Raw genomic sequence first — 26,297 nt, 5'->3', positions numbered from 1 at the left:
ACCACCAGATTTTGTAGCAGAATTTAAAATCCCAATTGAATACCTCAAGATTTTAATGAATTTCAAACAATCCCAATCGAATACTCTCGAATTTCATGAATGAAAAAAAATGCTTTAAAATCTAATCCAATACACCCCTCCTAAATTTCTAATAATATGTGGTAGCAACTAAAGCAAAATAAATTATTAATTATTTAAAATTATGGGAGATTAATATATTACTCCATTACCCCATTTAATTTTAAATAATTAACACTTTATTTCTTATCACTCATTTTCAAGTATATTGACCGCATTTTATATCATTTCTCAATTTTTTGAACTAAAATATATATTCATATTTACTTTTCGGAAAATGTTTAAATATAATATATTTTTATATACAATCAACAATCTTAAAAATATGTCAGAAAATAAACGTTTGTTTTTTGAAAACAAAAAAGTAACAAAAATATTTAGAAAAAAAAAAGTAACAAAAATCATTTCTTTCGCTGCTCTTTTCAGGCGAAAGCAAGTGAGAAGAAAACGATTGCTGTTCTCGACAGCCGTAGGCCGGTAGCTGACGTTTTTGTGCGTTGAGTTGCGTGCGTTCCTGCCCGGTGTATTTATCCAGATTTTTTCTGTACGCATTTTTCTGTAAACAGCATTCATTGATTATGCGGTGTAAAATATGTTTTCACCATTTATTTTAGATTTTAAAACATGAGAATAAACAGCCGGTTGTTCAGCAGAAGCGGAAGCTTATTAGAGCATCTCCAGCAGAGTCCTAACATGTTCCTTAAATATATAATAAAATATTTATCTTTTAAGAGATTATTACATTTTATTGAATGAGAACTCCAACAACATTCCCTATTTTTATTCCCTATTATTATTATAATATTATATTCAACTTGTAAGTAGGAGAGAGAAATGAGGGAAAGAAGGGGGAAAAGAAGAGAAGTGAATATTTTATTTTTCAAAATAGTATGAGGAATGGTTCCACAATGCTTAAAAATGAGGAATGAAGTGGGCATCTTAACTTTTTAAGGGATGGCTAGTACTCTGCTGGAGTTGTGTTTTATGTCATATTCCTTATATTAATAGCTTAGGACACCATACAGGGAAGCTGTTGGAGAATAAGCAGAAATGTTTTCAGAAAGATGAGAATGCTAGCTTTTCTATTAGAGAAGTTGCTTGTTTTTCAAAAACTTTGTTAACATATTTGTTTATCACTTCTACTCTACTCCTTTAATTCAAGTAAAAGGTCGTTTTTTTAAGCTAATCCAAACGATCCCAAAATCTTGTTGTTATTTCTTCATACTGTGGAGCCGTTTGGGTGAATTTAAAATAAGTGTTTTTCTACTTAAAGTAAAGAAGTGGAATAAAAGCTAGTAGTAAGTTTAGACTTGCAAGTGATTAAACTGTTTAAAAAATAAGTAGAAGTCATGAAACAAAAGGTAATATTATCAATTTTTTATAAGCACTTCTCGATTTTTTATAAGTTTTCCTCGACTTTTTACACAGTACGAATAAGTACTTTTAACTTGTGAATTCGAAATCCGGGGTTAAAAACCACGGCCAAACAACACCTAAGTTTCTTCATATTTTTAAGTTATACAGAAACTTAGAGCAAGAAAAAAGAGGTTGCTTATGGATTTGGCTAATCTATGTAAAGATGATTTGTCGTTATGGAGTTTGGTTAAATAATTTTGATCACTTCTAGGGTTTACATGATTCAAAGGTCTATTTGATATATTTTTTATTAAGAATTTTAAATATATACTTTATTTTACAATCTGAAATCAATTTTATCATGTTTTACATAACATGAGATATTATATATGGAATATCATAAATATATAGTTAACAGAGATAGAAGTAAAAAATGTGATGACACCATCAGAAAAAGCCAATTTCACGAGTGTATTATAAAGAATATCTCAAAAAATAATAAATTGAGTGAGATATTTCTAAACTTCTCAACCAAACTTTAATCATTTTTATAGGAGTATCTCATTTAGTTTAACTCTGATTTATATGATTTAAAAGTCTATTTCATGTATTTTGTTTACAAAGATTTCAAGTATTCAACCTATTTTACAATTCAATATCAATTCTTTTAAATGTTACATAACATGAAGGTATTATACGTGCGAAATCATAAACATAAGGTTATCAGGTATAAAAGTTAAAAATATAATTGTTCCATTGATAAAAGTCAATCCTACGAGTGTACCATATAGAACATCCCTTATCTTTTTTATATATTTAGAAAACAATAAATATAAAATAACGTGTGAGGTTAATCAACATAAATAAAAGAAGGGTTTGTCTGGGCACATGCTAAGCTCATAATTTTTTATGTTTGAGAGAATTCGATTGGTGTGGTGGTTGTATTATTAAGATACAAGAGTCAATAAAAATGAACCAGATTTGTAAAATTTCGTACTTATCATGTGCTATAGACACACTATAAAAACCGATAAAAGAATATACTCTCCGGAAAAATCGAAGAGACAAACAAAACGAAACCTGGGAGCAGAAGTTTTCGTGGCCCTTCCGGAAAGGCTGAAAGGCCCGAAACCTGGTAAATCGCATGACAGGAGGCCGGAGGGGTGGTATTGCCCAACATTGGGACTGGACTTTTCATTGTCCAGGCCGAACAGATTGCTGAATGGGCCCGTAGCTTGGAGTTCTCATAAATTCTTGTCCTCGGAAGACGACAGTTTTATGGTAGGTTAGAGTTCCGTAAAGTAGTCCGATATAGAATTGGTTTGATGCCAAGAGCAAGTCCAACAGTGTCCTAGTTGAAGTTTTAAATATAATATAAAAAATTATGTCCCAGTAGTTTAGGACATATTCTACTAACTTCAACTTCAACTCCAACAATGTGCCTTATTTTCAATATATGTTTAATATTTTATTATTAAAAATTCACTTTCATCATTAAAACATAATATAAAATAGAGAGAGAAAGAGAGTGTTGGTAAAAATTTATTATAAAATATGGAATAGGGCGAGGAGAGAAAGTGCCTCAAAAATAGGGCTTGAATGGGTTGTCTTAGTGATATAGAGCATCACTAGGAAATTATTGGATTAAGTTTTTTCATCAAATGCCCTATATCATGACTTAGGACATTAAATAGGGCAGCTGTTGGACTTGCTCTAAAAACCTAAAACTAGTACTCTTGTGCTTCTCTTTTCTTTGCGATGGTTGGAAATTGCTCGACAAGTATTCTAAAACACGTGTAAAATATAATTTAACAACTTATTTTTAATATAAGACTTAAATATCAAATTTTACTTCAAAGAAAAAAGTTTCAAGGTAATTTATCACATTATATTTTATAAAAAATATTAAAATACGTGCAATAAACATTTGAGGGAGCAAAGGGAATGTTATTCCTAACCATTATTAGTTATTTTAGAGCAAGTTTAACAATGTTCTAAATTGATGTCCTAAGTTAAAATATAAGGCAATTGGATGAAATGTGTTCTTCAACAATGTCCTAATGGTGCTTTAAACCACTGGGACATCCAACAAGTGCCTCATTTTTGAGGCATTTTTAAGCATGTCCTAAACTAATTTTCTCATTAAAATATTAACTTCCCATCATTTTAATGCATCTTTCTCCTCTCACTTTTTCACTTCCCTCCAATTCTAATTCAAATAAATTATTAGTTTAATAATAAGGCACACATATAAGGCATGTTGTTGGAGTTCATGTATAAAAAATGTCCTAAATTACTAGGACACTATTTTTTATTATATTTATATGACACTTGCTAGGGCACTGTTGGACTTGCTCTTAGTTGATGAATTTATATTTAAAGAGGATTATTGAAAATCTAATCTGTTATCAATCAGATAAAGTTTGTACAATTTCAATTATTAAGTTAGAATATTTTGCTCGAGTTTTATAAAAAAAATACCAATTATCACTTTAAATTTAAATTAAAATTCCTTAACTACCATATGATTTGTTATCGCTTATTAATTGTAAGTGGTGTTATTGATTTGATGACGAAATTTTGTATGCAGTTTTGGTCGATAGTTTCATCGGTAAATGATGAAGATGTATTAATAATTAAATGAGAACGTATAGAATGGATACTTCTATTTGTATATACATTATTTTTAAAGAAATCGTTTACTTGTTTTTAATGAAAACAGACGATGACAATTAATAATTTGTTCAACTCAATAATGAGACTCAAACATTGTTGTAGATGTGTATGACTTTTCATTATAAAATTAACATTTTTATAAAGAATATGGAACGGATTGTAGGATTATAATAAGATCGGAGATAATCATAAAATTGAGAAATGAGAATAAATTTAAAAACTATTTAGGGTCTGAGACATTTTCCGGGAACAAGACTCATGATAGTATCGTTTCTTGGCTTTGACTCATGCTCGTACCTAAAATAGAGCCGGTCATACTTGTAACGGCAGAGTTATGAGTATGGTTGATAAAAGCAAGGACACGAGAAGTACTAGAATTAAAAGCGCAGGAAAGGAAGATGTGATTTTGACGTGAATACTGAATACACATGAATCATCATGGGCGTGAAGAACAAGAACACATGAAGCTTTTTTTTTTTTTTTGGTCACAACTCACAAACAAGATTACAAGAACTTGGTTGCCTAGTAACTAATCTCGTTATCATCAAGACCAGGATACAAACTAGTTAATCTCATTTGGTGATCAGTATCAACTACTGCGCATCAACCGCAACCAAAAGCCTTGCTAAAATTAAATGCGTAATATCCTGCGTGACGTATATTCACCTCTTTACTTTCCGACCTAAATATTTTAATTCAATTTTTGAAAATTTAAAATTATATTTATTAATATATATAAATATAAATTATATATTTTTCATCATGCAAAAATTGATATAATCAATAAAAAATAAATTTAATTCAGAATGAACGAAACACTAATTCTAGTGTAACATCTTTATTCCTTATAATTTTTATAATTTAGTTATTTGCCAGGCTTAACCTCCCATATATATTTCAAATATATCAAATATCATCGACGCAAATTTAAATTCCTCGTTATATAAGTTAGGTAACTACAATTTTTATATAAATTTATATTATATAGTAATAAAGGTAATTATATACTCCCTCCGTCCCTTTTTATCTGTCCATTCTGGAAAAAAAACACATATCAAGGAATAATTGATTGTATAAACTTTTTCATTAAATGCCTCTAATTAATATCTTGAAAATGGTGGAATACCCCTACTTTATGTTTTGAAAACATGAATTCAATCAAGTTTTAAATAAGTCAAGCCTTGAAAATTGAAATTATGGAGATATATTTGAAAAATTATCATTAAATTAGTTTTGAAAGTATAAATGGACAGATAAATAGGGACAAATTTTTACTTCTAAAGTGGACAGATAAATAGGGACGGAGGGAGTATTTTCCACTAAACTTGAGTAGTTCTGTTCGAAATTAATAACCTATCTAAAAAAATAACTGTCAATAATGAATCTAATAAATGTGGATGACGAATTTCATCTCCAAAAATGTCGGATAATCCGGTTGGCAAGCGCGTTAAATTAAAGATAAAATCGATGACTTATTGTCCAAAACAAGTCAACTAAGGAAATGATATAAACAACCTCTTCCATTACTAATTTTGAGCTAATTGATTCGGTTATATTAAATTTACAATCGGAACTCATTAAAACGAATATATATCGGCTCTGTTTAGTCCAAATTAACAGCACTCGTAAAAGGAAAATATTGACCTTTCTAATCATATCCATGTCATAATAGGATAAATATTTTTCTGATTCGGATAAAACTCACGGACATTTTCCCAAGAAATCAGCGTGTGTCCATATATATCTTTACATTTACTTGGCTTATTTAACTCTTCCTCGTCTCTTTGTATTTTATCTTAACACAACTCTTAGCAACAGTTCATCCTCTGTTTCACTCGAAGAAATTATTGTAAACTGAGAAAGAAAAGGATGGCGAAATCTGATGTTTTTATTGGTTCGCTTGATCAAGGGACGACGAGTACGAGGTTCATTATCTATGATCATGACGCTAAGGCCATTGGATCACACCAGGTTGAGTTCACTCAGTTTTACCCAGAAGCAGGGTGAGTTTGTTTTTTAGTTATTTGTGTTGGTTTATGGGTTTGTGTGTGGTGGTTTATGTGAATGTTTTGATTTTGATTGGTTAGATGGGTGGAACATGATCCAGTTGAGATACTGGAGAGTGCGAGGATTTGTATGACGAAGGCTATTGAGAAGGCTGCTGCTGATGGTCATAGTGTTGAGAAAGGATTGAAAGCTATTGGGATTACTAATCAGAGAGAGACTACGGTTATTTGGAGCAAGTCAACTGGTGCCCCTCTTCACAATGCTATTGTTTGGATGGATGTTCGCACTAGTTCTATTTGCAGGTCCTCTCTCTCTCTCTCTCTCTCTCTCTCTCTCTCTATCTCCCCCTCCCTCCCTCTCTCTCCCTCCCTCCCCCTCTCCCTCTCCCTCTCGCTCTCTCTCTCTCTCTCTCTCTCTATCCCTCTCTCTCTCTGTGTTTGTGTGTAATATGCATTTATGTTGTGTTAGTCTATGTTTGATTCATCAGTCATTTTATTTCGTGTGATCAAGATCTGGGCTACTTGTTAATATTTTGCCTTAATTGTGTGGAAAAATCTTGTTGGGTTGGGTGTTATTAGGTACTGTTAACATGGATGTTGTTTCATTTATGAATGTGGTTACAATGAATATGAATTGGGTGTTTGTAATATAGTATATTATAGTTGGTTAATTGTAGAAGACTTAATTTGATCTAAATACTTTACAGGAGATTAGAGAAGGAATTAGAAGGGGGGAGAACTCATTTTGTGGAGACGTGTGGTTTACCAATAAGTACCTATTTTAGTGCTTTGAAGGTGTTATGGTTGTTTGAAAATGTTGAAAAGGTTAAGAAAGCTGTAGAAAGTGGGGATGCTTTATTTGGAACTATTGACAGCTGGTTAATTTGGAATTTGACTGGAGGGATTGATGGGGGGCAGCATGTCACTGATGTTTCAAATGCATCGAGAACGATGTTAATGAATCTTAAGACTCTTGATTGGGACAAGACGACGTTGAAAGAATTGGGAATTCCTAGCGGAATACTCCCGAAAATTGTTAGTAATTCAGAGATTATTGGGAAGGTTACAGAGGGATGGCCAATTACGGGAATACCAATTGCTGGTTGTCTTGGTGATCAGCATGCAGCTATGGTTGGCCAAGCTTGTAGGAAGGGAGAAGCGAAAAGCACTTATGGGACTGGTGCTTTCATTCTTCTAAACACTGGTGATCAGATGATTAATTCAACTCATGGGCTACTAAGCACTGTGGCGTTTAAACTTGGTCCTAATGCTCCAACAAATTATGCTCTGGAGGGATCAATTGCTATTGCTGGAGCCGCAGTTCAGTGGCTCAGAGATGGTCTTGGCCTAATTGGTAGAGCAAGTGAAATTGAAAAATTGGCATCAGAGGTTGATTCCACTGGCGGGGTTTATTTTGTGCCAGCATTCAACGGACTGTTCGCTCCTTGGTGGCGTGATGATGCTCGTGGAGTTTGTATTGGAATCACAAGGTTCACAAATAAGGCTCACATTGCTAGGGCTGTACTTGAAAGCATGTGTTTCCAGGTAAAAGATGTGTTGGACTCGATGCATAAGGATGCAAGTGAAGTGGAAAGTAAAGAAAAGTTTCTGCTTAGGGTGGATGGTGGTGCTACCGTTAATAACCTTCTAATGCAAATTCAGGTACACTCTCACACTCAGTAGTATATTTGTGCTTCTTGCTTCCGTATCTTTTTGATTTGCTACAAGTAGTTTCACTTGTCTATTATCAAGCTGTTTTCTTTTGCTAAGTTACTCGTTTTAATTACCAAAAAAAATGAATTACATAGTTACTTTCTTGTGTCGAACATGTAGTAAACTTCAAGCCATTCTTCATAAAGGTAGATCAAAAGTGGATGCCGAATGTGATCTTTGGTAGTGGATTCTCGAAACAATTAAACTCTCACTGACTTGAAAAGATAATTATTGTCAAAGATCAGAAACTGTTTCTTCAACAGTTAAATTTTGATGCTTTTATCTAGAATATTTATTAACTCAAATTAAAGTGGCAGATAATAAAGTGGTGCACTTGGTTTTTGTTTGGGGACAAACTATGTTACCTTCTGTGGCAATGTTGCATTTTTATCAATTCCTGCCAGTATTAATTAGTTACTAATGACCCTCGACTCTAATGAGCGAGTGGATAATCAAACTTTTCTTATGTTATAAATTGCAGGCAGATATATTGGGTAACCCAGTGGTAAGACCAGCAGATATTGAAACAACGGCTCTCGGAGCTGCATACGCGGCTGGTTTAGCTGTCGGGGTCTGGAAAGAAGAGGAGATATTCTCTTCGGGTGAGAGGATGAAGATTGCTACCACTTTCAATCCAATTTTAGAGGAGGAAAAGAGAAAGAAAAAGGTGGAGTCATGGTGCAAAGCCGTTTCCAGGACTTTTGACTTGGCTGATCTATCTCTATAGAAATTCAGTCTTCTTCTGTGTTTTGTTTTTGAATCATATCCATTCATGTATGGCATTTGTGTGATTAAAGGACAACCATCATGGTTTGATAGCTAAGTTCATGTGATTAAGTTAATAAATATGTAGTTTTGGGTTTTAGGGCATCTTACTTGTGGTTAAAAATTTGAGGAAACTACTATGTATTCTTAGAATTCCCACTGAAATGTTTAAGAATGGCAAAATAATAGAAATCATACCCGATGCTTAACAGTAGACTGGTAGACAGGAAACAGAGAGCCCATACTCTGTTTCGCTTTTTAAGGAGCCATACCTTGAAAAACATATGGACGTGCGGCAGTGGCTGCTCGACAAACTAATGTAAAGATATATTTTCCATGTTTGGTCAGGAAATTTTAGATATGAACTAGATTTGCAGCACCATATATTCTAAATGATAGAGATTTATCATCTAGTTTCTCCAACGTTCTTGCAACGGATTTGTAGGCATGTAAGCCAAGTTCATTGTTCAAGGAAAAAAAAGTTGGACTAATTTGACAGAGTGCACATGACAAAGCTATTCTGTAAAATGGTAATTCCTCTGTTCCCTTTTACATGTTTGAGGGGTGCGCAATTTCAGGTAACGGGTCGTGTTCGTGTCAGCAATCGGGTCGATTTCGGGTAAAACTAAAATCACTTAATATAAAATAAAACTGAAAATTGAAGTTATTAAAAATGAAATTCTAATTTCAGGTCATTTCGGGTCCATTTTGTGTCAATCGGGTGATTTTCGGGTTTTGTCTCAGTAAATCGGGTTGTGGGTTCGGGTCGTGTCTGATATTGCCACCCATTCTGACCAATCAAATTGATTATGTTTTGACTGAAATTTACATATATCATATAATTGAAAATAATAATAAGAATTATATCATTCGAAAGTATATTTAGTCTATATTAATATGTATTTTTCAGATTTTACAAATAATGAACAGATAATTTGTAATGTTTAGTCAAAAATTAGTCAATTTGACTTCTGGAAAATCAAAATGAACATGTAAAAATCTAAAAAAATGCACTTCCATTTATTTTGCCAATCACTACATAAAAAATAGAAGCAACTTAAAAAGTTAAAAAAAAGAGTCCAGAATCATTTTAAAAAAAGTGTTGCCAAATAGCCTTATTGTAAGCTGATTTTTTTTAATGTTCACAAGGTCAGTTAAATGTAACAATAATCTGTTTTGAGAATCACAAGGCGTGGAAACAGTAATAATAGGATAAAGAATGAAAAAAGATGCGTATGTATTTGTTTGCAATTATTTAAGAAAAAACTGAAACAGAATAATAAAACATCTGTCCAAGTATAACATACATTCACATAGTCAAAAAAAAGTTTCTATAATGATGTCTGTTTTTTTTTTTGAGAAAATATAATGGTGTCTGTTCATATAATTTTGGCCACGGTTTAAACTTCATGCAGGCTGCAGCCACGAGTTTTTCTGGCCAGAGAACATCGATGGATTTGTCTAGTGTGTGCTTCTGTGCATATATCAAACATTAAATTCAATAAATTCGGTGAATTTTAGTTGGTGAATTTGTCGGGATCTATCATTATAAAGAAGTAGAAACCAATGAAAATCATCCATGGTGCACATTAGAAAATTCATAGGCACACTAGAAAAACCGAACATTGATTGTTCCCAAAACAGATTGATATCATTAGCCAGATCATTATTTTTAGCTGTATTTGTTGTGCTCTTCATTCTCTTCATATTTCCTCGTCGAGTCTGTTAGCAAGTTAATTTTTTATCTTTAATTAAATGAGAGTCTTTACCTATTTGATTTGTCAGCTCAATTCCTGTGCTTAAATCTGCAACTATTATAATTGCTTATTTTATTACACTTTTCTGATAAAATAAAAATTCTAAAGTAAGTTTTCTCTTAATATTAATTTTTAACGGAACGGTGATAAAGTAATAAGCCGGAAATGACAATTTCATCGATCCACCCTAGAGGCCCACACTGATAACTGACCCGGTCCAGCCCACCCACTCAGTCTCTCACATCTAAACTCAATGCTGTAGTTCTCAAAAAGCGTAGAACACAAGCAGGGAGTGAAGAAGCTAAAAAGCGCGCGAAACTCCATTAAAACACAACAATGCCAGAGCTCCCAGAGGTAGAAGCGGCTCGAAGAGCCATCGAAGATAATTGCATCGGAAAAAAGATAATCCGAGCTCTGATCGCCGACGATTCCAAAGTGATCGACGCCGTTTCTCCTTCCGATTTCCAAGCCTCTCTCGTCGGCAAAACAATCGTCGCCGCTCATCGCAAAGGCAAAAACATGTGGCTCCAGCTCGATTCACCTCCTTTTCCTACCTTTCAATTCGGTACTAAACCCTAAATCATTTGTTTCATTTGTTTTTCTCGAATTCAATATATAATGTGTGTGATATAACATCTTAGGGTTTATACATTGTAGGTATGGCTGGAGCTATATATATTAAAGGAGTTGCTGTTACTAAATATAAGAGGTCCTCTCTCCCTCCCCCCCCCCTCTCTCTCAATATTTAAACCTCCGGATATGGTTTTTTGTAAAATCGACCGAGTTAATTTATAATGTTGCTGTTTATAGGTCTGCTGTGAATGACACTGATGAGTGGCCTTCCAAATATTCCAAGGTTTTTATGGAAGTAAGAGCTTCTATTCTATTTTTTCAAAAAACTTTTTCGGCAATTAGAAATTTATTGCATGTTTTGGAGTCTGTCAATAATTGACTACTTGCGCAGTTGTTGTTTAAAAGGTATATGTACTTGGACTGTTAAACTTCGTGTTATGATTATTCTATCTTGGGAGATCCATCAGTATGAGCCAGTTAGTTGCCGTCATTTAAGAAATTACTACGTTGTGGTAGTTTATAGAATTATAGAAGTGATTTTAATGCCTAAATAAATTCTCGGATTTCAATCAAACTTTAATTGAATATCTTTGGTGCTTTAGTTGTGTGATTTCTTAATTGGGGTATTCAATTAGTTGATCATAGTAGATGATTATGTATTCGGTTCATTTATAACATTGATCTATTCTCTTTTTTCCTTTGGCAGCTTGATGATGGTTTGGAGTTATCGTTCACTGATAAGAGGCGGTTTGCTAAAGTTCGCTTACTCGAAAATGTATTTTAAACTTGTTTTCCTATTTGTTGGATGTTGAATCAGTTTTTCTTATGTAGTTTCAGTATTCTAATGTTTCTTCTGATGTAATTTATGCAGCCAGTCTCTGCGTTACCTATATCTGAGCTTGGTCCTGATGCACTCTTTGAACCTATGACAGCAGAAGACTTCTTTAAATCTCTTAGCAGTAAAAAGACTGGAATTAAAGCTCTTCTACTGGACCAGGTAGATACATATTATCTGCAACTTGCACTATTCTAAATGCTATCAAACGATAATGGTAATAAATTAACTTATAGACCAATGTGCTTAGGATATCCAGGGTACTGAATCTGGGTGCTTGACATCTACTAGAAGCTTCTCTAGAATAGGAATGAAATCGAATGCGACCCTATAATGAACCTTTTATGTAATTTCAATAATACTAATCTCTTTTTGTTCATATTCTTGCAGAGTTACATTTCAGGCATTGGCAATTGGATTGCTGATGAAGTGTTATACCAAGTTAGTTTTATGACGCTCCCTTGCGAATAATTTTGTCATCATTTACTTCTCCACTTTCTTTTCATGTTCTATCTAATATTAAGTTCAAGTAGGTGCTGTATTATTATTTGCCAAAATTCTTACAAGCATACATTCGGCATTTACTTATTTTACCTTACCCAGTGAAAAGTTATTACACTGTAGTACTAATTGGGATGTAAAAATTTATTGATTGTGTGGTGTAGTTTTCTGTTTTTATAGTTCATGTTTCATTCATATAGGTGGTCTTGCTTACGTTATAACTTTACCAATGTTTTTTTTATCCCCCTTAATACAGGCAAGAATTCATCCACTGCAAATCAGTGCAAGCATATCGAAAGAAAGTTGCTTCGCACTGCACCAGTGCATTAAAGAGGTGCGGTTTTATATCATAACTCTTGTTGTCTGGTTTTAATTAGGATCTTTTTATTATATTAGTGTAGAAGACAATTTATGTAGGTTATTCAGTTTGCGGTTGAAGTTGATGCTGACTGCGGCCGTTTTCCAAATCAATGGTTGTTTCATTTTCGATGGGGCAAAAAACCTGGAAAAATAAGTGGTTAGTAAAATTGTGATCATTAAGACAAAATCATTTCATTTGACAGGTTATTGAAAAAGCTGTCGAAGTTGGGGCTGATAGCAGTCAGTTTCCAAGTAGTTGGATATTTCATTCTCGTGAAAAAAAGCCTGGCAAAGCTTTTGTTGATGGTTTGATTTCCAAACTATTTCAAACTCTTTACATGGCTTGGAATTATCTGGCTACTTTTCTTTAAATTGAGTCTTGACATTCTTATGTAAATCTTGTGTAGAAAATATAATTCATTTGTTACTTTTTTTCCTAGTTGGTCAAGTTGGTAATATATGGACTTACAATTTAATATCTCAACACTAATTAATTTGAAAAGAAAATATTTTAACAATAGTTTGATAGCAATCACAAATTTGCTCATGTATGTTTATGTCAGCACATGTAGCAGTAGCAGAGTATGAACATATGTTGTGCTGATTGTTACTCACAATACTTGATAGAGGGAGAGGAAAAGTGACATTTTTTTTGCTTTATGGTTGTTACAGGAGAGCAATAAGAAATATTACATAACTTGCGCTAGTTTCCAATTACTGCTGACAGGAGATCCTTTTTATGCTAACTTTAGATCCTATCCTTAATATAACTGTATAGCGCCTGCAGTCTATAACTTACTAAATACACAAGTATTGAAGAAAACCTAGTTTAAATAAACACAAGGTCACATCTCTTGGCTATGCTATCCCTTTATAGACATGATATTCCTAATTATATTGTTTTGTTTTAGACTTGCAAGCTGTGATTCTTAAGCACACCTATACCTAGTGCATGCTCAGCAGAGTCTACTTGTGTATATGTGTTAAGTTTCAACCTCTATATCACTATATCGTTCCCAAATTTTATATATCCAGAGGTGGATCTCATGATTTTTTTTATGGATTTGCATTTTGTGGCAGGGAAGAAAATCGAATTTATTAATGCTGGAGGCAGAGTACGTGTTTGGTAAACATTTTCCTTTGTTGTTTCCATGCATATATATTTGGTAATATAAGGAAGCGTGCTTCTCATGTTTGCAGACATCAGCTTTTGTACCAGAGTTGCAAAAATTGCCTGATAGTCAAGCTGCTAAAGCACCAGTTAGATCTCGTAAAACCCCTATGAAAGACGAGGATGTGGATGATAGTGACGACGCCGGTGGTCCTGAAGAACAAGTTCAGGAGGATGCAAAACATGTGGAGCTGAAAGGAAAAAACACTACCAAGAAAGGCAAAAAGCCTCCTGCAAAGGAAAAGAATACAGTAAATGATAGCAGGGGAGCCGCTGTTGAAGTGCGAAGTAGAGGCAAGAATCCTTCAACAAAAGGAAAACATCAGGAAGATGAAAAGGATGTTGTAGACCAGAAAAAGAAAACCCGAGGAGGTAAGAAATTGCCTGCAAAAAGAAAGTCGCTGGAAAGTGATGACGAGCATGATGATGATGGTGTTGATAGGGATGATGACAAGGAGGATCAAGAGATCATAAAGGAAGAAAAAAGCAAGGCAAAGAAGGAAACAGGCAAAACGGGCAAGCAGCCAAAGAAGAGATCAAGATAGTTTGTACTACCCCTTGCATCTCATGTTTTGGAACATTAAAAGTCTTTTGCTATAAAGTGATGTAGTAAAGTGTTAAGTGGAAGTAGAGCATAGTTCTCTCATCTTTTCACCTACATTCTCCAGGTGCCCATCAAACTGTCAGCGGCCTCTATGGCCCATGCGAAGACACGAGTTTGTAAATTTTATGTTTGACTCGCAATCTTATGCTGCTTAGCGAACAGTTCTTTATTTCCATATCCTTTATTGTTCATAACTTTCACTCACAATATATGTAATTGTAAATCATGTATGGCTTAAGTTAAGCGCTTAAATGAAAGATAAAATGCTATCATGAATGGCTTTGACCAAATGCCCAGGATTACAGATAAAATGTGCTATGAACTAGGGTAAGGTATTATTGTTCGAATTCTGTGGTGCCAGATGCTCAAATATATACAGGGTCTGGGTTTCTCATATATGTATGTTAGTAACATACGTAGGTTAATCCTAAAATTTTCTCTTTTTTTTTTTTTTATATATATACATGGGGTGCTACAATTTTTTCTTTTTATATATACACGGGGTGTTCTAGTATCATTCAGCAGAAAATTGTCCCGTTCTAGATTTTTCACATCCTAACGCTTTTTTTTTTTGCACGCTCTTTTTTTCGCACATCCGTTCTTCACGTTTGACGCTTTTTTTCCTTTAGATATATACTAGTACCATTCGTATGTTCTGAATCAGCTGTTTTTCCTAGTCCAGCAGTAGAAGACAGACTATAAGTCTGTAACAAACTTGAGATTTTCTATCTTAGACTTTCTGGAATTTAAACCAGCAACACAAGAACAGCAACCATTTCTGAAACCATGCTTGATATAATCCTTTTCTTGGTTTATATGGTAAAATTTACCCCTATTGACATAGATTCTGCTTATTCTCTTCTTACAAAAACAAAACCAATCTCAAATGTTTACTTGTAACAACTTTACAAGGCCTACTTCATTCTTATGTTGAACACTAAAAAGCATCCCAACAACTTATCAAGGTAGATAATAGTTCCCATTGGAGCTAACTATTGTTGAGATAATTACCTCGATTTGGTCATGTATGAACTTAATGTATAATCACGCAATACAAGGAACAAAATGATGGATTCATTCCGGAATAATTATATTTTTGATAATTTCTTCCTTCATTTGTACAAGCCATGCAATAACTGTATGGTTGCATGAACACACTTCATGAACGGGATCAGAAGAAATATTTTAGAGCATCAACGACTTTCTCAGGCCTGTTCAATGTCAATCAGTCAGAAAGGAGTTATGAAATGGCTTTTGTTTAAACATAAACACTGGTCAAGTTCTTACCAGTCCTCTTGAGGCATGTGGCCAGCACCTTCAATCAGTTTTAGCTGAATAAGAGCAGGATTTACTTTTTGAAACTCTTCTGCCACAGACTGAGGAAGATACTTGTCTGAAATCCCCCAAGCAAGTAAGATTGGTTTGTCCCACCTGAAACCAAAATAGATTATCATTAGGCTGGTTTGCTGGAAACTATACTTAAAAACGTGCTTTCCTGTATCAACTTATCTACGTACTTTGGCTTATGAAAATTGAGCTGTTAACTCTATGGTAGTTTCGGCAATCATATATATTAGTATCAAGTGAAAACAGCGTCTGTCAAAGTTGGCCACCTATTATCTACTATGCAAGCTTTAGAAGCTGACACTATATTTGAAAAGGAACAGTCGTTTTATTATTGCTGGGGAATGAGGAATACATTGCAGCAACTTGATCCTTAATAGGCTTGAATTAAGTTGATTCCTCATACTATGGCCATATATAGGCTTAAAAGAAATGAATAATGCCATTATACCTTCCTGATGCAAAGCCATCTGCTATTTGACTTGAGACATCTCTGAAGTTGGTTTTTTTTGTTGCTTCAAGCAAAGCTGAACATACAAGGGAAGAACAGATATTAGACAAGCTAATATGAAAACAAATCACCATTTCTCAGATTCTTTAAGTAATTAACCTATATAAAGATATTGATTTTAACTAGGATTGGTTTTTATTTAATTTTAAACTAAAAGTCACACAGTTTCCCTGATCAATGCTAAAATTTATGCCACAGCTCAAGTTACTTTTTGCAATGTATAATACAGCAGAGTTACTGAAATCTCAGTACTTCTGGAAGTGTGTATAATTGATTTTATTAATGTGAATGCGATATTACAAAGCCGGAATACACGATGCAGTAATGCCAAATTTAGCCAACTAAATCTAGGAAGGCAAATCAAGGACAACCAGTATTGATAGCAGAATATCAAGTTATTTTTAACATTTAAGGTAGGAGTCGCTGGTAGAACCTGCAAATATGGATATTCCAAGCAAAAATACCTAATAATTCTGGAAAATTGGAAATCGATAAAATGTAGACACTGCATTATATGTGGCTAGGTGGAGGAATCATTTGTCAACATTTCACAAGCCTGATCACAGATGCTCAAGCAACAACGGGTAGGACATGACTTCCTGGCACATTTGTATATTAACATTGCCATAACGATTAAGATATGTACTATCCCGACGAAGACACTTATTATAATAAGGAAAAGATTAAGCTTGATAACTCAAAAAATACTTAAAACTTTAAAAAATATGCTAAAGGTATTTTTGGACAGCAAGGGCAATTGCATTGCATATATTCATATATAAAGTCAACAAATTCCTATTTAAGAGAGGGGAAAAAGGAGAGAAGATGGAACTACAAACCAAAACCAGGCCCGCTGCTTGACAAATATGGTAACCGATAAACATCAGCCTTCTCCAGCTTTAGGACATAGCTGCCAAGGAGCATCATGAATTGTGGCATTAGTGAGCATACTAAGAAAAACACCATGTGTTTAGTCGTCTGTAGAATAATTAATTGACTTCTCCGATGCTGTCAACAGTGATATAGCCTATAGTTGCAATAAAGTTTCTCCAAATTTAAAGTACAGTCCAAATCTTCTGTAATTGGTATTACAAAGAATTTAAGAATTTGAATTTTGAGAATCATGACTATCTTATTCAAACATACATTTGAGAGAATTATCAAGTCACATGCAGTTGGTCTGGAGAAAATTTTAGCATTGTGTGTCCACAAGTGTTATTGGGAGTCTGACAATGAAAACTAATAACAGGTGATATGATATTATCTACTATGATAAAGTGAGACAATTTAGGATTAGCAAAACCAGATACCAATAAAGGAGAATTCTTTTTGTAGATAGTTCAGAATCCATGCCAAGATATATGTAGATGAATTTCTAAAGTGATAAATTGCAATTTTGGATACATACGCGCTACCTGCTTCAATAAAGCGCTCAGCCATTACAGCATTTTGGCAGGTAAATTCACCAAGGAGTGGAATTCTGCGGAAACAGGGAAAATTTGAAGAACTTTAAATGATCTGCCAACAGAAAAGGGAAGAAAATACATAATTACGCGTTTCAGAAATAGACAGCATAGCAATTGAACCTGAGCTGTTGAAATAGTCCAGGAATGGGAGAGGATGCTGTCAATGGACTGTTCATAATTGCAAGCTTCAATATTCTAGCTGGATTTTTTAATGCCCAAGTTAATCCAAATGAACCCACCAGAAACCCCTACAGCAAATGTAAATCTATTATGGAAGTGCCCAAGACCAAGGATAAAGATAATATTTACAGATGTATAGGCTTTGTTAGACTTCATTCAGACCTGAACTACTAGGTAAAAAGGTGCATTAACTTCAAGCGCATCCAGTAATTTATCAAGTTCCTTGTGGAACTCTATCTCTGTCACAATAAGTTACTGAAATATTATTATTGGAGAATTAGCTTCATAAAAATGCTATGATTAATGCTGCATAACCCTGCAAAACAATTACAAACCAGTGTAGTCGAAATCGTATTTTGGCAGCGGCTTCTCACTGAAACCAAACCCTAACCAATCAGGTGCATAGCAGCGAAAGCCAGCATCAGCCATCTGTTTTAGTATTATATTAAGAAGTCTTAATCTAAACATTGTAACTGTAAATAACTGAAGTGAAAGTGGCAATGGGGAAAAGGTAGTACATAAATATTTCATTTATATAATTGATGATCTGAATACAGATTAGGGCTCATACTTGAGACATTACAACTCGATAGCTGTAGGACTGTGTTGGAGCGCCATGTATAAAAATAACCGTACCACGATCACTTCTAGCTGAGCCTGTATGGTAAAATAATAAATGTCAATATTCTACCAAGAAACCGCATAAATTTATGATAAAGCAAAGAAATACCTGTTTCTCTCACAAACCATCTAAACTCTCCTGCTTTAATATAGGAACCATATTCCCTCCCTTTGTCTTCGGTCCTCTAATATAGAAAAAGACTTGGAAATCAGTAGTTTCATAAAACCATAATACCTAAACACCAATTGCAGATTCTCAAGTCGTCGATGAATTAATTAACATCCATATGCATACATTTCAATATCATAAAGAATTCACTCAATGCACAATTTTATATGATCTGAACAGAAAAATAAAGTTCAACTAAAAAATACATTACAGGCTTAAAATTTTGAACTTTAAGTACTAAGTGTGAAACTAATAATTTGAAACTAAAAAAGCGACTAATGTTTAGTTAGTTACATAAAGAACTTGGCCGACGTTGCCATCCTCAGCAGGGACTTCAGGGAGCTGAATGGCAGTCCTGCTGGAAGCATTATCAGTGACAAAGCCAAAAGGATTAAACGCTGGAGCGGACTCTTCCTCTGCTGCTTTTTCTTTATTGTCAGAAGCTTTGACACTGATTAGTCTCCTGTTTTTTTGTGAAGGTTTTGTCCTGCAGAAACCATAGCATGTGCTGAAAACTGGCTCAGGATGATGATTACTAATGTTATTAGTAAATGTCAAGTAGGAAGTTGTTGTAGAAGAATGAGAAGATGAAGTTGGGAGATTGAGAAGAGGAGTGAGGAGAGTTGAAGCCATTGGCTAAACTAGTTTAGTTCATTTCATTTTTGTCATTCATTCTTTGTTTTGGAGACATCATCACCACTTGTGCTGAATCTTCTTTCTCTGCTTCATGTGAGCCACAAATGTAACACAGCATTTCCATATCACTAAAGATTATATAATTTCTTCTTCAAGTGAAAAGAAAAACACTTCAATTTTATGCAAATTAAAATTTAAGTAAAATATTTCAAAATCTCATTTTGATGAGAATTTCAAAAAACTTAAAATATATTAAATAATTTTATAAAAAATCATCATTTTATGATCCATTAGTATCCGAATAATATCAGATGTTTAAGTATAATTTAAAATCTACATCGAATATAATATCATATTTTATAGTATAATTTAAATTTTCAAATGAATATTCCAAAATTGTGATTTTTGGTGCTTGTTTATGAGCGCACACTGGTACTAGAAATATCTTTTTCTAAAATCCGAATTTAATACCCAAATTTTATAAATAAAAAAAATAATATTTAAAATTTTAATTAAATACACAGCAGGTGTGTAACACTTCTTCCCTTCCGTCTCTTTTTCTGATTGATAATATTAATTTACCATCAAGAATATATTTATAATAAAAATCTAAAGAAATAATAAATTCGATTGAGTCGGTGACATAAAAATTTAAAAAAGAAATTTACAAAACGAAACACAGAATACTGTAACATAAACAAAGGCAACAAGAACACCGAAGAACGGAAGAGAAGAAGCTCTCACCTGAAAACACACACAGGAGCATCAATTGCTGAAATCTCTAATCCCCGAATTGCACTTGTAAGTAATTCCTATTAATTCATCTCTTTCTTGTAGCTTTTACTTCACTCTATTCTCATTTCATTTCACCCCATACACTGCATTTTCCCTTAATTCTTATTAACCCAGCTCAGAGTTGAGGATGTATCAAAACCATCATAAATATTTGTTTTTGATTATGTTTACGACTTGGGTTCTGTTTTTAATTCGTGGGTTTCTATCAAGATTTAATTTTTATAGCTCTTTCTTAGCTGATGTATTTATATTATTGCATCATTTGGTTCTTTGCTTAAGTTGCTCTTTAGTTATGTAATTGAAAATTCAACAACATTTTGTACATGGCTGCGGGACAATTTTTGGTTGTATATCAGTCATATGACTATATGAGGGACATGAACTTGCGATTTGTTTGGTTAGATTTTTTTGTTTGTGGAATTTTCCTGTGTTTATTTTATGTAAGTGGGAAAACTTAGGGGAATTTGTTATTTAAACTAAATCGAATTGGATCACATGAGGAGTACCGGCATTGCTATGATAGAATTATATGAAATTGTTGTTAAGTATTCTTCGAAATCCTTTCTGTGACTTACAAAGGTGTTTGGTGGACCTCTGTCGTAGTTGTTTCTTGCTTTATGACAGTATCCGTGGTGTTTGAAATATTGTGTCTTTGTAGGTCTTCTTACTCATAGATCATCGTGTAATTCTTATAAATTTGGTCATGTCAGATGGAGGAATTTCCGCTTGATGGAGATCAAGCGGCTTTGGGTCAGGCCAGTGAAGCTATGGAAGAGGAAAATGGTGAGGAAGTTCCTATAGATGCTCAAAATGTTGACAATGAAAAAAGGAAGGCGTTTGTCCCACCTGCTGCAGGCATGGAATTTGAGTCATATGATGATGCTTACAACTATTATAATTGTTACGCGAAGGAGGCGGGGTTTAGTGTAAGAGTTAAAAATTCATGGTTTAAAAGAAATAGTAGAGAGAAGTATGGTGCAGTTTTATGCTGCAGCAGTCAGGGTTTCAAAAGAATTAAAGATGTCAACCGTTTAAGAAGGGAAACAAGAACCGGTTGTCCTGCAATGCTAAGGATGAAACTAGTGGATTCTAAGAGGTGGAGGATAATTGAAGTAACTCTCGACCATAACCACTCGTTAGGTACAAAGGCCTACAAGTCACCGAAGAAGATGAACCCTGGAAGCAAGAGGAAGCTGCATACAAATTCTGATACAGAAACACAGACAATAAAGTTGTATAGAGCACTTGTTATAGATGCAGGAGGCACTAGCAACTCCAAGTCTGATGCTAGAGAAGATAGAAGTTGTTCTGATCATCCTGATCACTTGAACTTGAGGAAAGGTGACACTCAAGCCATTTACAATTATTTTTGTCGTATGCAGTTGACTAACCCAAACTTTTTTTATGTGACGGATCTTAATAGTGGTGGGCGTCTGAGAAACGTGTTCTGGTTAGATGCTAGGTGTAAGGCTGCAGTTAATTATTTTAATGATGCAGTTTTTTTTGACAATACATATTTGGCAAATAAATATGAAATCCCGCTCGTGGCATTTGTTGGAATGAATCAGCATGGTCAATCAGTATTACTGGGTTGTGGCCTGCTTGCTGGTGAGACCATAGAGTCTTATGTTTGGCTATTTAATGCATGGCTTACCTGCACATCTGGACAATCTCCCCAGACCATAATAACTGAGAGATGCAAGATTTTGCAGAGTGCAGTTGCGGAGGTATTTCCAAATGCTCTACATCGTTTTGGTTTGTCGCACATCATGAAAAAAGTTCCAGAAAAGTTGGGAGGACTCCGCAACTATGATGCTATTAGAAAGGCATTAACTAAAGCAGTTTATGAGGCCTTGAAACCTTTTGATTTTGAAGCTTCGTGGGCATTTATGATTCAGCATTTTGGTGTTGGTGATCATGAGTGGATTCGGTCCTTGTATGACGATCGAATGCGGTGGGTTCCTGCTTACCTAAAAGAAACTTATTTTGCTGGAATGGCTGCTGCACGACCCGGTGAGACCCACAATGCATTTTTTGATAAATATGTCCATAAACAAACTCCTTTGAAAGAGTTTCTGGACAAGTACGAATTAGCTTTACACAAGAAGCACAAGGAGGAAGTACAAGCAGATCAGGAATCGAGAGAGTCAATTCCTACACTGAAAACAAGATGTTCTTTTGAAGTTCAGCTATCGAAAGTGTATACTAGTGAAATCTTTAAGAAGTTTCAGTTAGAAGTCGAGGAAATGTATTCTTGCTTCAGTACTACCCAAGTGCATGTTGACGGGGCAATTATAATATTCTTGGTGAAGGAGCGTGTCTTGGCTGAAGGAAATAGGAGAGAGATTAGGGATTATGAAGTTCTGTACAATAGAGCAGCATCAGAAGTTCGCTGCATATGTAGCTGTTTTAACTTCTATGGTTATTTATGTCGCCATGCATTGTCAGTGCTTAACTTTAACGGGGTGGAGGAGATCCCTTGGACATACATTCTATCAAGATGGAGGAAAGATTACAAGCGTACATTTCTTCCAGATCAGTTGTCCAATTACAATGATGCTGCCAACCAGATTCAAAAGGTTGCTCACCTTTATAGAAGTGCATTGCAAGTTGTGGAGGAGGGGGTGATTTCAAAGGAACACTGCAAGGCTGCTTTGCAGGCAATTGAAGATTCAGTTCATAGAGTTCATGATTTAGAAGCACTAATGCTATAAATAAAGTTATACATACACAATACTTAGTGTACCTTGATGTTTGTGTATGTATTTATACATGATGTTTTTTTTTTAAAAAATAATATCAAAGGGAGTTAGATACTTAGATACTTGTTTTGGATGTTTCTAATTACTTTTTTATTCAAAGGAAGTTAGATATACTTTCACGGTCTCACTCATTTTTACACATTTATTTTCATTCGTCACTCATTTTATACATTTTTTCATTATTCAGCGCACATTTTAATGCTAAAATATAGTTTTATAATTTACTTTTAAATTTTTTATAAAACTATCTCTTACAAAAATATTAGAGTGCATGTCGCGTCTCCCAATCTGATATATACAATTCAGTGTAGTGAGGGAATATTTGCTTCAAAATATTTCTGATTTCACTAGGCACGTTTGTTTACTTGTTTGTCGAAAGAAAACTTGATTTTGGAAGAAAAAAAATCAGAATATTTTTTACGGAGAACAACATTTATTTTGCTCATCAAGTAAGTTGTTCATTTTGGAAGACAGAATCCATAATCTCAAAATTCATCAATTTTTTAAAGCAAAATTTACTCCCCCTTGAAAATATTATTCTTTCTTTGTACACAAAAAGATCAACCGGAAACTAGAGAAAATTTTTATGGAGACCATGTTTTCATCGTAGACTTTGGAGACCACTTATATTCCGCAATTAAAACATTACCAAATTTATTGTTTTGCAAAGTACATTCGATAAATATCACTATTTCATTAAAAATGTTGAAAATTATTTATGCTAAACAAGCAGAACATGTATGTTCTGCACACTAAACATGGTTTTGTAAAATAATATGTTTGTTAATGTTAAATTGCCAAATGTATAAAATTTGCAAGATTGTCAGTAAAATAATGATCTTTGTAGAACATGATTCGAAAAATAATACGTTTTGCAATGTTTTTATGGAGTATTTTAGTTGCAGTACATAAGTGGTCTCCAAATTGAAAACGTGGTTTTCATAGAACTTATCCCCGGAAACTATTTTCCAGTCTGCCAAAAAGAAAGAAAAAAAATTTCAAACACAAACACGGATTTAAACTCGAGAGCGACGAGAGGAAAAAAATTGAAGTCATGAGATCTATATGAAGGTAACAAAAATAGATTCCAGATTACACTTTTGCATTTCTCGTCACCACATGTTATTGTGTATCGAAGGAAATACTTGGCTGTCTAGTATTGAAAATTAGATAAATAATTAAACTATGAAACTGAAAAAGATGGGAAATCAAGAAATGGTTTAGCAAGGAAGCAAAATGCTGTTTCTCTTTCATCTAAAGTTTCAAAACAAAGAAGTTGTCATGATCTTTCATAAGCAAAGTTTAGAATACAAAACAAAATCCCAGCTAAAAAAAGTCAAACATCTGATCTGTTTGCTAAACCACAAGTATAAATCCACAAAATGACATTGTAACCTCATGTCTGTATGTTGATACTGTAGACTGACTATATCTATGGATCATTTTGCAATCCAACGAAAAAAAAACAGTTTGTTTAAACCTTTAATGGCCCGTACTTCAGCCAATCTTTTGCACAGATAAGAGCCTGAACCATCGATGGTCTTTGAGAGCTTTGATAGCTATTCATCTTCTTAGTTTCAGTGTCGAAAACTGATTCTGGAGCAACTGTGTACACTGGAATGGACAAGATATCAGCTGCCATTTTAGAGAGAGTAGGGTACTTCTGCATGTTTTCTCTCCACCAAGCCAAGATATCAAAACCTTCTTCTGTTCTTGGCAGAAGAGGCTCTTCCAGATACAAGTCTAACTCTGATTTCATGTGTTGGCTACTCATTATCTCAGATATATAGACATCGAAATCAGACATACCATCCTCACCAGCAGGAACAAGAGCATCTTCCTGGGTCATCTCACTTTCAATATTGTTACAGTCTTCAACCACAAAGGTTGGTGCAGGAAGCGATAGCGCAATATATTCAAGAAACAGTTCGTGAATACCTTCAATTACAGTCTTGACCCAAGTTCCAGCATCCTTGCCATAAATTTTAGAGAAAGAGTATTTCACCAGCTCCAGTTTTGACCTCGGGTCCAAAGTCACAGCAACTGCAAGAATTAGATTGCAACCATTCCAATATTCACTGAATCTCTCTTGCAAAGGTTTGGCCAGATTGCTAACGAAAGTATCCACACTCACTGCTGCATGAGTCAATTCTAGATGAATTTTCCACACCTCATGGAAGAATATATCAGAAGTCGGACAGGCAGGAGAAGTTAAAATATTAGAAGCATTAAAGAAAAGCTTCAAGTAACTGCAGAGAATTTCTAACTGTTCCCACTCTTCTGTCGACAGCGTTTGTTTGTAGTCTAGATCTGATGTATCCAAACAAGAGAATACTTCTTTCAATTCGGAAACAGCCACCAGCATATGATATGTAGTGTCCCATTTTGTTCGGTCATCAATGATAAGGCTCTTGGTGCTAGGGTTTTGAAGCTTTTGCTTCAATTCTATAAACTTTGCTTCACAACCTTTTGCCGTTTTCACGTACTTAACACTATTGCGGACTTTCTTTATGGTTTTCACCATTGAACTTAAAGCATCCAGAGCAAGATGACTTATGACCCGAGCATAACAGTTCCCAAGTAACAGCTGACCCCCGAGAACAAGAGGGTTTTTAATTGAGAGGAGACCTCTGAGATTCCTTCTCACAGCTTCAGCTGCAAAAGATTGGTCACAGGTTAGCGAAAATAGCTTATCATCCAAATCCCAATCATTTATGCAAGCTACAACGGCATGGTTGAAGGCAGATTCTGAATCAGGAAACGGTAGCATGACAACATTAAGAATCCGCCTTTGCAATTTCCAATCGCTATCAATGAAGTAGCCAGTCAAAAGTACATATCCCAGGCTTCGTTGTGATGCCCACAGATCCAAAGTAAGGTTAACACGTCCCAAACTCCCATTAAGAAGGTCTGATATGCGTTGCTTCTCACTGGCGTAAATACTGAGACACTCCTCTTGGATAGAATCAGTATTCAACATATTGACCTGAGGCTGCATAGCTTGTAAAAATTCATTGAATCCAGTATGCTCCACCATATCTAGTGGATATTCATGAAGCATTATCATTCTGGCAATCTCATGGACTGGTGCTGATACAGGCATACTTGTGTCCCTTTTTCTGGGTAAGGTTGTACGTTTCTCACCATCAGTCTTTAAAGGGGTAGACGAATTAACCTGAGTCATCCCCTGATTTTTCTGTCGTTCAACTGGGCAGATCCCATCCTTAATGTGCCTCTTTAGATGGCTTGTTCCTGCAAGCTTCGAGTCAGTAACGTAAGCAAATGACTTTTTGCATTGATTGCAGAAAGCCTTCTTACAGTCAGTACTGATTTCCTGGACTGTGAAGTAGTCCCAGACTATAGACTTCTTTCTCTTGATACTGTTGGGCTGTTCATTATTCTCATTAGCCGTTTCCAT

General features: G+C 34.4%; 5 protein-coding genes across 6 annotated transcripts; 3 read left to right on the top strand and 2 right to left on the bottom strand.

Moving 5' to 3' along the window:
* Nucleotides 1–5,813: 5,813 nt before the first annotated feature.
* On the top strand, nt 5,814–8,694 carry LOC108193147 (glycerol kinase). Its single transcript, XM_017359675.2, has 4 exons — nt 5,814–6,113; nt 6,198–6,419; nt 6,824–7,778; nt 8,311–8,694. The coding sequence occupies exons 1-4, from the start codon at nt 5,980–5,982 to the stop codon at nt 8,554–8,556; spliced, it is 1,557 nt and encodes a 518-aa protein (XP_017215164.1). The 5' UTR covers nt 5,814–5,979; the 3' UTR covers nt 8,557–8,694.
* Nucleotides 8,695–10,587: 1,893 nt separating this feature from the next.
* On the top strand, nt 10,588–14,572 carry LOC108193616 (formamidopyrimidine-DNA glycosylase). Of its 2 annotated transcripts, none has more exons than XM_017360343.2 (10): nt 10,588–10,916; nt 11,009–11,060; nt 11,162–11,219; nt 11,631–11,699; nt 11,796–11,921; nt 12,150–12,200; nt 12,517–12,594; nt 12,678–12,777; nt 13,701–13,735; nt 13,821–14,572. In XM_017360343.2, the coding sequence occupies exons 1-10, from the start codon at nt 10,688–10,690 to the stop codon at nt 14,334–14,336; spliced, it is 1,314 nt and encodes a 437-aa protein (XP_017215832.1). In that variant the 5' UTR covers nt 10,588–10,687; the 3' UTR covers nt 14,337–14,572. The 2 variants fall into 2 exon arrangements, with proteins under 2 accessions (XP_017215832.1, XP_017215830.1); XM_017360341.2 differs by lacking the exon at nt 12,678–12,777 and adding an exon at nt 12,824–12,926 and having other exon boundaries at nt 10,590–10,916.
* A 701-nt stretch (nt 14,573–15,273) lies between these two features.
* On the bottom strand, nt 15,274–19,432 carry LOC108193603 (uncharacterized). The gene is made up of 11 exons (XM_017360323.2): nt 18,981–19,432; nt 18,627–18,702; nt 18,468–18,553; nt 18,232–18,325; nt 18,059–18,135; nt 17,837–17,964; nt 17,659–17,730; nt 17,090–17,160; nt 16,191–16,266; nt 15,683–15,826; nt 15,274–15,606 (listed from the first exon to the last, which is right to left on the bottom strand). Exons 1-11 carry the CDS (start codon nt 19,317–19,319, stop codon nt 15,567–15,569), a joined length of 1,203 nt encoding a protein of 400 aa, XP_017215812.1. The 5' UTR covers nt 19,320–19,432; the 3' UTR covers nt 15,274–15,566.
* A 573-nt stretch (nt 19,433–20,005) lies between these two features.
* Nucleotides 20,006–22,937, top strand: LOC108193978 (protein FAR1-RELATED SEQUENCE 6). Its single transcript, XM_017360845.2, has 2 exons — nt 20,006–20,123; nt 20,828–22,937. The coding sequence occupies exon 2, from the start codon at nt 20,828–20,830 to the stop codon at nt 22,829–22,831; it is 2,004 nt and encodes a 667-aa protein (XP_017216334.1). The 5' UTR covers nt 20,006–20,123; the 3' UTR covers nt 22,832–22,937.
* Nucleotides 22,938–24,353: 1,416 nt separating this feature from the next.
* LOC108194944 (zinc finger BED domain-containing protein DAYSLEEPER-like) lies at nt 24,354–26,297 on the bottom strand. The gene has a single exon (XM_017361880.2). It carries the CDS (start codon nt 26,295–26,297, stop codon nt 24,354–24,356), a length of 1,944 nt encoding a protein of 647 aa, XP_017217369.2.

The sequence above is a fragment of the Daucus carota genome, chromosome 7 (assembly GCF_001625215.2).
Source record: "Daucus carota subsp. sativus chromosome 7, DH1 v3.0, whole genome shotgun sequence".
Taxonomy (NCBI): domain Eukaryota; kingdom Viridiplantae; phylum Streptophyta; class Magnoliopsida; order Apiales; family Apiaceae; genus Daucus; species Daucus carota.
This window is presented reverse-complemented; position numbering and strand designations above follow the sequence as displayed.

What these genes read in the sequence shown, in the direction of transcription:
- LOC108193616 (XM_017360341.2), top strand. Translation starts at nt 10,688, where the DNA reads ATGCCAGAGCTCCCAGAGGTAGAAGCGGCTCGAAGAGCCATCGAAGAT. An exon ending in AAGTTCGCTTACTCGAAAAT is followed by an intron (nt 11,700 to 11,795) that starts GTATTTTAAACT and finishes TAATTTATGCAG; the next exon opens with CCAGTCTCTGCGTTACCTAT. An exon ending in TGCACCAGTGCATTAAAGAG is followed by an intron (nt 12,595 to 12,823) that starts GTGCGGTTTTAT and finishes TTCATTTGACAG; the next exon opens with GTTATTGAAAAAGCTGTCGA.
- LOC108194944 (XM_017361880.2), bottom strand. Translation starts at nt 26,297, where the DNA reads ATGGAAACGGCTAATGAGAATAATGAACAGCCCAACAGTATCAAGAGA.
- LOC108193603 (XM_017360323.2), bottom strand. Translation starts at nt 19,319, where the DNA reads ATGGCTTCAACTCTCCTCACTCCTCTTCTCAATCTCCCAACTTCATCT. An exon ending in ATCGAGTTGTAATGTCTCAA is followed by an intron (nt 18,326 to 18,467) that starts GTATGAGCCCTA and finishes ATACTAAAACAG; the next exon opens with ATGGCTGATGCTGGCTTTCG. An exon ending in CTTTTTACCTAGTAGTTCAG is followed by an intron (nt 17,965 to 18,058) that starts GTCTGAATGAAG and finishes CATTTGCTGTAG; the next exon opens with GGGTTTCTGGTGGGTTCATT.
- LOC108193147 (XM_017359675.2), top strand. Translation starts at nt 5,980, where the DNA reads ATGGCGAAATCTGATGTTTTTATTGGTTCGCTTGATCAAGGGACGACG. An exon ending in CAGTTTTACCCAGAAGCAGG is followed by an intron (nt 6,114 to 6,197) that starts GTGAGTTTGTTT and finishes TTGATTGGTTAG; the next exon opens with ATGGGTGGAACATGATCCAG. An exon ending in CGCACTAGTTCTATTTGCAG is followed by an intron (nt 6,420 to 6,823) that starts GTCCTCTCTCTC and finishes AATACTTTACAG; the next exon opens with GAGATTAGAGAAGGAATTAG.
- LOC108193978 (XM_017360845.2), top strand. Translation starts at nt 20,828, where the DNA reads ATGGAGGAATTTCCGCTTGATGGAGATCAAGCGGCTTTGGGTCAGGCC.